This window comes from Xiphophorus hellerii, chromosome 19 (genome assembly GCF_003331165.1).
Source record: "Xiphophorus hellerii strain 12219 chromosome 19, Xiphophorus_hellerii-4.1, whole genome shotgun sequence".
Taxonomy (NCBI): domain Eukaryota; kingdom Metazoa; phylum Chordata; class Actinopteri; order Cyprinodontiformes; family Poeciliidae; genus Xiphophorus; species Xiphophorus hellerii.
Genome location: NC_045690.1, coordinates 444350 through 454632, shown reverse-complemented (window position 1 = coordinate 454632; position 10283 = coordinate 444350). Strand labels below are relative to the sequence as shown.

General features: G+C 41.7%; 1 protein-coding gene across 1 annotated transcript; it reads right to left on the bottom strand.

Moving 5' to 3' along the window:
• Positions 1–3745: 3745 nt before the first annotated feature.
• LOC116709599 (transmembrane protein 151B-like) lies at positions 3746–10152 on the bottom strand. Its single transcript, XM_032548238.1, has 2 exons — positions 9275–10152; positions 3746–6339 (listed from the first exon to the last, which is right to left on the bottom strand). The coding sequence occupies exons 1-2, from the start codon at positions 9410–9412 to the stop codon at positions 4867–4869; spliced, it is 1611 nt and encodes a 536-aa protein (XP_032404129.1). The 5' UTR covers positions 9413–10152; the 3' UTR covers positions 3746–4866.
• Between the last annotated feature and the right edge of the window lie 131 nt (positions 10153–10283).

Genomic DNA, 10283 nt, shown 5'->3' with positions numbered 1-10283 from the left:
GGGCAGCCAGAGAGCCTGGAAAAGCCTGGAGAAAAGACTGGAAAAGCCTGGAAAAGAGGCTGGGATTTGATTGAATATTTTCCAGGTTTGAATAAGAAACGGAAGCTATTTTCCATCCATCCATCCAACAAGACGTCATTTTTCCTTATTGTCCTGATAAAGGCAGAGTTTGGAGCCTCCCTGGCTCCTGTTGAAGTTTTCCTGCTTTCTGTCCCTCAGTGAGGAAGAGGATTAGCCTGGCCTTCCTCTCTCAGTGGGTTGCAGCCAGTATTTAAACAGATGTAACTCTGCTGGGTCAAAATGTGGGGCAGGAAACATGTGATTATCCAACAGCCATCTTTGAAGGGAGTGAGCTTAAAATCACTGATAAATCTCAGAGAACTGACTTCTTATATTTCATATTGTTACATTTTAATCTGAAAATACACCAAATGTCCCCAGAGACTGACTGTCAGCTCCTGTACCATCGGCCTGTCTTCTTCTCTGGTTCTCACAGCAGGGGGGCATTCCTGCGTAAATCTGCCCTGAGACAGACCTGCAGCCTGCGGCCTGTAGGGACTCTGCCAGGCAGGACGCACAGTTTCCCCCAGCCGCCCATTTTCTCTCTGCCGTCCCGCAGCTATGGAGCTACATTAGGGGCATAGAGTTTGTTAAACAGAAGAAAAAATCAGAAACTGACACAAAAATAATTTGAAGCTGAAAAAACATGTAACTAAAAAAATGTGGAACTGAAAAATAATTTGAAACTGAAAAAAGGTTTAAAAAGTCAAAAACATTTAAACTAAAAAGAAATATTTGAAAATGAAAAAAACTTTAGACTGAAAAAATCTTCAATCTTAAAAGTAGTTTTGAACATTTTTTCAGTTTTTTTTTTTCCAGTTTCATTTTGAGTCTATTTATTTATTTATTTATTTCAGTTTCATTTTTTGTTTTCTTTTGAAGAAGCTTTCTGGCTCTAATGTAGCTCCATACCAGCGGCCTGCGCCTCAGCCCCGGGGCTGAGCTGAGGTCAAGGTGCGCTGTTAAAAGGTGTTAATCAGACAAGCTGCGCTCTCTTCCTGCTCTCGGCTCCACACACCTGGAGGATTCCTGGACCCTTCACAGCGACGCAGAACCTCAGCAAGCGCCTGCATGGACCTGCACACCATCACCAGGCTCATTCAGTTCCCTGGAAGCTGTGCTGAGCTTTTACTGCAGAGTCTGAGGATTTGGTTTCATTCTGTAGAATAAATAACCGGTTTTCCATAATCTCAAATAATTCCTCTCTGAACATAAAACAGTAATTATTGGCCATGAGGCTGAGCAGCTGGACCCGTAACTAGGATTGGTCTATGTGCAAAACTCAAACTGGTGGTGGCAGCATCATGCTGTGGGACATCATCCATCCATCCATCATCCATCCATCCATCCATCCATCCATCATCCATCCATCCGCTGCTTCACTTTGGTCTATCACATAAAATCCAACTAAATTACTTTTCCATAGTCAATTTCACATGGGGTAAATCATAATTGCCCCTTTAAGTTGCCCCTGTTAGCCTTTGCTACAAGCAGCAGCACCAGCATGCAACCAGAACCTCTAAAGCAGCAGCATGGACCCAGAACCCAGCCCATGCAGGCTGATGAGCGCAGCATGTTCAGAAGCAACACATACCCAACGCAGAGCTTTCCACCAAACCACATCTCACATTAGCTACTCTCCATTTCATGACCAAGACAAATCTCTGCGACTTACAGAGGAATGCCTCCAATCCACACCCAAACCATGAGTGAAAAAAAAGTTACAGTGCAGAAGCCCATATACCCAGGAAGGCTGCAGCGTTTCTGGCAGCCGTGCAGGGCACACAACCACCAAAAGGCTCTGCTGTCATGTCCCAGTGCCAAGCCATAATAACAGCAATAAGGTTGGGGAGGCTCGTTACCCTTAATCCAGGAATTATACTGAGGCACCAGGGAGTGGAGGATGTGCTGTTTCGTGAACTTGAACATAGAAGCTGAAATTAAACGTTCACCACAGGAGGGGGAGGCAGGCAGAGAGGTGGTTCATGCAGTTCACACTGAAAATCTCTGCATCCAAACAGCCTGGATCAAACTGTCCGCGTGCTCAATGTGCAAACAGAGTCTCTGCCTCCCCCTGGTGGCCGTGGTGCGTTACTTCACCTTCTGCTGGTAAAACATGGCAGAAGGTAAAATAATCTCCTGAAATATTACAATCAGAAAGGATTAAGATTTAGATTATTGCAAGCTGTAATGTCATTTTGAGGCTAGTTCTCTCTATATTGAAGCACATGACATGCATTCGCATTCATACTATGGGACGCCGTTGGAGTTACACATTCAAAAATAAACAGAAATCATTTGGGTTATTTAGTACAATATTTATAAAAGAAAAAAATGGGGGTTAATTTTTTCAAAGTTATATTTTCACCATGTTATTCATTAATTTATAAATGTCAGTTTTAAACGAAATATTTAGTACTCAATCATATTGAAGTTTAGCTTCAACATGATTTGAAACTACACTTCAGATCATATTTAGCTAATATGACTTTTGCGATTTCCGCTGAGCAGCAAGAGAAATCGCATATTATCTAGATATTGAGGTCAGAGCTAAATATCTGGAAATAGCTAAATAGAGCTAAGTAAACATTTAGCTAGCTTAGCTAATATTTTTAACTTGAAGCTAAATAGTTTGCTTGCTCACTAAATATTTGTTAACTAAAGGTTGTTGCTAAATATTTAGTGATTCAATATTTTTGCTTTAACCTAAATATTTAGCTAGTTAAGATACTTTTCGTTGGCCTTTTTGATATAGAATAATTCTCTGAGAAACTTCGTTTAGCTTTTTTACCAGCTGTAATTCAGAATCAAAACAAACAAAAAATACTTTGAATATTCCCGACTGTGTGTTTAAAGAATCAACATTATATCTGACATTTGGAATCAAACTAATGAAATCATTTTGATGTGCTTTAACTTAAAATGGATCTTTGTTTTTTGTTGTTACCTGCTGGCGGACTCTTCTGCTGTTCACCAGGTTCTGACTTTCTGTCCGGAAGTTCTGATCTTTAGAAATCTGCTCCTTTACCTGCCACCTGCCTGCATGTCGGTCCTTTAAATCAACAAAACATGAAAGCTAAATAATGTTAAAATACATTTCCTTTGAAACTCTGATTCATATTTCTGTTTCATCAGAAAAAAAATTGTGTGGCTGTCATTAACATGTCATCTGCAGAGGTGGACAGTAGTCAGGTTTACTCATTTACTTGAGCAACTTTTTGAAAAAAAGAACTTTTGTTTGGGTTTTTATTCTCCTGTTAAACTAAAAAAACTAACTGTTCTTTATCCGTCTTGCATAAACTCGTCTTCTGAGTCCTGTTAGCAAATCTCCAGTGACGTTTAGGTCAGCAGTTATAAAACCTTCAGCTTCCCCATCTTAAGTTTGTCTTTTTCTGTGTCTTTTAAGTTTTGGATCAACATCGTTCTGAAAAAAATTCTCCCCTTTTGTAATTCAACTTTTTTATTAAACTTGTCTGCAGAAACGATGGCATTAGATATTAATCTAATCCATTGAAACCCATTCAAACGCTCCTCTCCACACTGCAATTCATGTGTCTAACAGCTCTGGATCCATTTTTTATGTCTATCAGTCCAAAAATAAGTGAATCAGTGCGAGTTGGTCTGCAAACAGGAAGAAAATTAAGAAATGAAATGAATCACTGAAACCTTACAAGTCAAAACAATGTGCATAAAAGTTGCTTGAGTGTTTTTAATATTTCCTTAACTTTATCTGCAGAACAGAGAAAGTTACAAACTGTTGAACTGAACTGAGTCATGCTGATAAAGGAGGATCATGCAGAATGACACATTAGCAGGACAAGAGAGGTTCCTGCGCCTGCAGACATTTTCATGGAGAACAAACACAGTTGGATGCAGGTCAGTTCTGTTAATGTAGCAACATTTCAGGGATCGGTGGCTGACAGAAGTATTCACACCCTCCAACAAGTTTTCCTCCAGGACTGTTCTGATTTTATCCATCTTCACTTCAACTCTGAGTATTTCTCTGTTCATCAGGAGAAAATTAGTTGCATAGAAATTCTTGCCTTAGTTTTCAGGTTTTTCTCAGTAAAAGTGATGCATGTCCAACAACCAGCATCTTAAAGAGTAACTAACCCCCAAGTCAGCTATTAGTTGCTGATAAACTGTACACATTGCTCCTTTAGGGTGCTACCTGTATGTTTCTATGCAATTTTTCTGACATTTTTGTGAAAATGTATTTAATTCTGCAATATTTTCCCTTAAAACCGTCTCAGTGCTGCCCTCATGGGTTCAACAGCAGCTACTGCAGTCTATTTTCCTATTGGTTACAACAATAGGAAAATTGTTGCAACTAACAATTGTCACACAAACACATAAAATTATTACAGTCAGACACGCGCCCCCTGGTGGCGAGTCGGGGGCTGGGATTGCGGTGAACATTGATCGGTGGTGTTTCTCATAAAATGCATGTCTGATTCATTTCCAATGTGGATTCAGACTGAAATAGGTCTCCTCTCTGCTCTGACTGTAGACGGTGATGATTTCTTTTTTTCTTTGAATGTTGACAAGTGTTTAGTATAAACTTAGCTAGTTTGTTGTCACCATAATGTCTCTAAAACATAAGATATAGTGGCAAAGTCAGTAAGTCGGCAACAATTCTTTCCCTCGTTTTGATCACACCCCTCAGCTCCTCCCTTCATTTGGACACGCCCCATAAAATTTATTGGCTCCGCCCACTTCAATGGAATTTTTTTTAGCATTGTTTGGGGGTGTGGCTAAGCTTTCACAAAGGAGTTAGTTACACTTTAACTTTTGGGTCCAGTTTGTCTACAACGCCGTCTCCACACATGATGACCCTCTCCTGATGTAATACCGCCTTCTGTCCTCCCCGGACTCAGACCAGTGGACGATGAGAGCTGGGAAGAATCGGGCGTCCCTATAGGTCGGCGGACTGTCGCTGAGCGCCAGCTGGCTGGAGTCGGACCTGCAGCACTGCTCGTCCAGGCAGCAGGGGTCCGACAAGCTGCTGCTGCGGCTTCTCCACGGAGCCACGGTGCGACGGGAGCCGTACATTCGGCACAGCGACACGTGGGACGTGTCAGAGGAGAGGCGGGACAGCAGCAGCGCTCCGTGGCAGGAGAACCCTGAGGAACAGCTGGAGCTGGCGACCGTCCTCCTCCTACCTCCTGAACCATCGTCCCGGTTCAGGGGCGCTCCGGGGTCCACCAAGAAGCGGGTGGAGGAGGCGGAGGTCGCGGTGTTGGCGCTGATGAGCATGGCCTCCGAGTAGCTGGGGATGAGCTGGCGGTTGCAGCGAATGTGCCACTCCATCTCCGTGCTATCCAGGGTGTCCACTCTGGGAATACCGCAGCTAACTTCGTTTAGTGGGGACGGACTGCCGCAGATGTACTCCAACCCAAACAGCTTCTCCACCCTGTAATGGACGTACGCCGTTCGGTACTCGATGAAGACTCTGAGAGGCCAGGAGAGCATGAGCAGCGCAGCCAACCAGAAGGCCACCCGAGACGTGTACCACGGCATCCGGTCCGGGTCAACGCAGGCAATCATGTTGTCCCGGAAGTCCACGTTCCTTAGCTGCATCCCCTCCCGAGCTTCCATGTAGTCGTCCAGACCTTCTGTTTCGGAGAAGAACCGGGACCTCTGGTTGAGGTAGTCGTTCTCTGGGCCGGCCTCCGTGAAGCTGAAGCACTTGGTGAAGCGCAGGCGGGTTGTGGGGTGACCCTCCAGGCCCGTAAGTTCCCGCGACACGTCTTTCATTCCACAGTGGGCATAGTCGAACTCCCCTTCCGCCACATGGGTGTTGACCCGCTCGTTGTACACCTGCGTGGTGGTGTAGGCATCCCCATTGCGGTACCTTGTCACCTGCCGCGTCCGTCTGACAAAGTGGTAGCTGATGGCCTTCCACCATATGCAAGGCTGTGCCTGTCGCATGCGTAGCACCCGCTCGTACACGCTGTCCACGTCCGCTTTGGACTGCAGCTGGTTCCGGGCCATGCAGTGCCAGCACTCCACCATATACAACCCGTAGAGCAGCAACAGGAAGGCCAGCGGGATGTAGACGTACCCGTCTGAGCACGGGCTGTCGTGGTAGATCAAAGAGTGTCCGCCGCCTCGCAGGGTGGAGGGGAAGTTGGAGGTGAAGCTGATCTTGGTGACCCGTGTCAGCTGACACCAAGCCAGCGCAGCCAGGCAGATGATCATGAGGACGGAGAGCAGCAGGCAGCGCCAGTGGGACTCCCGGCAGACGCAGGCGCCCAGGGATTGCTGGGCTGGACGCTGCTGCAGAGGCAAGAAAAAGACAAACAGGAGCCATGATTAGGAAAAAGCACTTAAAGCGATGAAGCCTGTAAACATGCCAGGGAATCCGTGGCATGCAGCAGAAATGCAAACGACTCCAGCTAGCGGTAAATTACAGAGCAGCTCAACGTAAATCAGACCGAAGAAAATTCAGCAGAATCTAATCAAAGGAGAACATTACTGAGGTGTTCTCACACACAAAACCCAAAGGTGATTTACAGTTTTACTGCATTGAGCACCTCAGGAACCAATAGGAATGAATCTGAAAAGGTTTCAGCAGATAGATGTTAAATCTGTTTAAATAAATGCTGCCAGATCCAGCTTACAGAAGGAAACTCAACTAAGTGATGCTTTGTAAAGTCAGTGGCTTTTATGTGTTTGTATTTTATTGTAGAAATAAACTCAAACTTAGCCAGAGTTGACAAATGTTTCATTGCATTTTAGGTCTGGACTTTGACTAGACCATTCGAACTACTTTAATGTGTTAATTTCATTTAGTTAATTATATGGATGCAAATGATTGATTAATGAGTTAATTTAATGTTGATTGATCTTATTGATTAATTAATAAGTGGCCATTTTCTTAACCCTCTATGGCATGACTTTTTATTTTTGGGGGGAAAAAATATTTTCCTGCATTCTTTGGGAGCTTGGTGGTCCCTAATTACATGTCAATCATAAAATCGGACTCTGACACCTCCTGGAACCAGATTTGGGTTTGTTGCCTCAGGGTAACATTGGTCTAGAACACCAAGATTTTCTACACTGATTATGAGAAATGAAATACAAATCAAACAAAAACTATATTCATGAAAAAACTTTTTTTTGGACAAAAATATGTCAAAAATCATGCCCCCCAAAAAATAAAATAAAGGAGCAATGTGAGGTACAGATATGTGGTTTGTTGCCTGAGGGCAACGCCATGCCATAGAGGGTTAAAAACCTGCATTTTCTCTTCTATCAAAATGGCCGACCACTTTTCCATAACATCCAGAGGTAAATCTTTCATAACATACTGAATTTGAAGAAAAACATGTCATCAGTGGTATTAAATATTGACCGAATAAACAGAAAATTGTGGTTGATGTCGGAAGATGAACCTCATTTTTGAAAAAGTAATTGAATTATTTGCATCTTTTGATGTTTTTCCAATATCGTGTAAAATCGGCTTAAGAGGTTAAATGAAAAACATGCAGAATGGCAATTTTTGTAATCGATTAATCGTCATAATAATTTATGACTAAACTAATTATTGGTTGCAGAGCTACATAAAACATACATGTTGAAGGTGAGGGCACTGCGCTGTTAGTGTGTCTAAACTGGATGCCCTCTCCGTTTCACATCTTTCTGCTTTATCTGCTTCTTAATTCAACCAGCAGAAACACAAAGCGCCACATTTGCAATAATGTTGAGCAAAGAGGGTTTCCCATTCAACAGAGACTTTGGCAGCAGGCTGTTTAATCAGTAACAGTGAGAGCTAAAGATGAAGCAGCCAAACTAGAGTTAGCAGAGTTTACTGCTGCCACTGTGCAGCTATTATCCTCTGCATGCCTCCAGTGGAGACGTTCGTCCACATCACTGCCCCTGGTGAGACACAGAGTGAGAGGATTTATGGTGACAAGCAGCCATCCACTGCTGCGCTGGGATGTCACACGCTGCAGCTCCTGCGTCAGTCATTCAAGGAACGACTGAATTTCATCCAGAACTCGTTTACCTTCACACAGAGGGATGGGCTTTATTTGGATGTTTTTGGTGTAAAAGTTGAAAAAGATCAAATATGTTTGAGTCAAAATGTTTATTTTTCCCAGAATGTGAAACATTAAAAACAAACCTTCAAAATGAAACTCCTAAAATACATAAGAAAGTGATGTGTCATTACTCAGAAGTGAGGAAAATGTGATGGAGTGCAGAGCCGGCCTAAGTCATAAGTGCACTAAGCCGGCTGCTTAAGGCCTCAAGACCAGGAAAGTTTTATATTTGTTTACCGAGAAAGAGAATACAAATAAATTTAATTTAAAGATTTCAGCAGAGACACATTAAATTATTTAAAACATAAGCTAAACTCGCAAGTTTACTCAAAAGTGAAAATAATAGTTTGATTGTTGATTGTTACCATAGTGACAAACTGTAGATACAAGTTTATTAAAAAAAGAGAATACTAACACATTTAATTAAAATACTTCAACAGAGATACATTAAATTATTTCAAGTTTAAGATAAATTGACTTTACAAGTTTACTTAGCAAAAGTGCAAACAATAATCCTAATAGTTTGATTGTTTGGTTACCACAGTAACAATCTGTAGCTACAAGTTTAAAACCTTAAAATTCCTGCACTTTTTACACAAATTGCATTATTTTTTATGTTCAAAAGTCAATTAATGTCTTTAAAAGTGCATTTAATAATTTTTATTCAACCAATAATGTATTTCTGCATTTAGAAATACAATAAAGCTAAATACTGTTTGTGGACAATTATTTACTCCCTTCTCCAGATTTATTTGAAAAATCTTTTGAAATCATTTGATAATTTCTTCTAATTGCTAAGCAACTTTTTAAAAATTTAATTTCCTCTGGTATTCTCATTATTTATCTTTAGATGAGCTTCCATTCTCTGAGGATTGAAGGTCTCTCTACCATCACCCTAATCTTCAACTCCTTCCACAGATTGTAAATCAGATTAAAGTCAATATTCGGTCCAGTTAAAGTAATATAGTACAGTTAAAGTATTGCTTTAAATCTGGATAATGGATAAGGGATGAATGGTTTTGGATTAACTTTACAAAATTTCAACTTTATTGTTGATTTTTAACTATGTTTAAAACACAGAGAGGAAATAAGAACTTTAAGTTGAGGAGGAAATCTGGACATGCAAATAGTTATTCTAGACTTTTCTGGAGCAGGAATCATCTGCCTACCACTTCTGGAAGATCGCTGTCTGCAGGTGAGTCTTCCTCCTGCTCTTCTTCCTCAGCAGCACTGGGAACACTGGGCGCCTCTTCCGCGGAGTCCTGGTCAGAGGAGAGCATGCTGCAGCGCTTTGCATGTCCTCTCATGCATCCAGTTTTACCTTCTTCCCTCCGTTTGCATCCTCCTTCCGGGTCCCGCTAAGTCCCGCATCAGATTCTGGTCCAGCAGACTGATGCTGCTGCTGCTGCTGCAGCTGATGATGATCCTGATGATGCTGCGGTGCGGTGCGGGAGTCCCGCGGTGCTCCTGGCTGGCGGGGCGGAGGGAGGCGGGGTTCAGCCGGGAGTTGACCGCAGCAGAGACAGCAGAGGTTCACCATGGTGATGCAGGGAGCGGTCCGATAAAAAGACGCATAAATTAGCGCAATAAACCCCAGAACTGGTGTTAGAAATATAAAACACTGCTCTGAGAAAAAAACAAAACAAAACAAACTTCCGGTTGAGGAAATGTAATACTGCTGCTACTTCACAATAAAAGCTCACTTTTCTTACTGGTCATCTTCATCCACCAAGATTTTAAAAAGTGTGAATACCTTCAAACAGTCGATTAAAATGTTAATTCACTTTAAGTGAAGAAATTCAGTGTGTTTGAAATTTTATAAACGTAGGGCTCTGTCTTTTATCGATGACACTGAACTTCAACAATGGCTTTTAATAACTTTTACTGATAAACATAATAACCAGGAATAATTATGAATATAGATATAAAAACAAGCGCAGGTTGTAGCAGTCATAAAAAGTTATCCATCATCTTTTTGCAAATGTATGTTTATCGTTATTTTAAAATAATCAAAAAGAAAAACATAAATGACATGACTGTTCTTTAAGTGAGCAAGAAAGTGGTAGTAATACTTAATCTAGAATTAAATGAATTCTGACTACTTTCAATGTAATTAAAATTCATGTAAACCAAAATAAGTCATTTAATTTAACTATCAATGGTCATAATGTTTTGCTT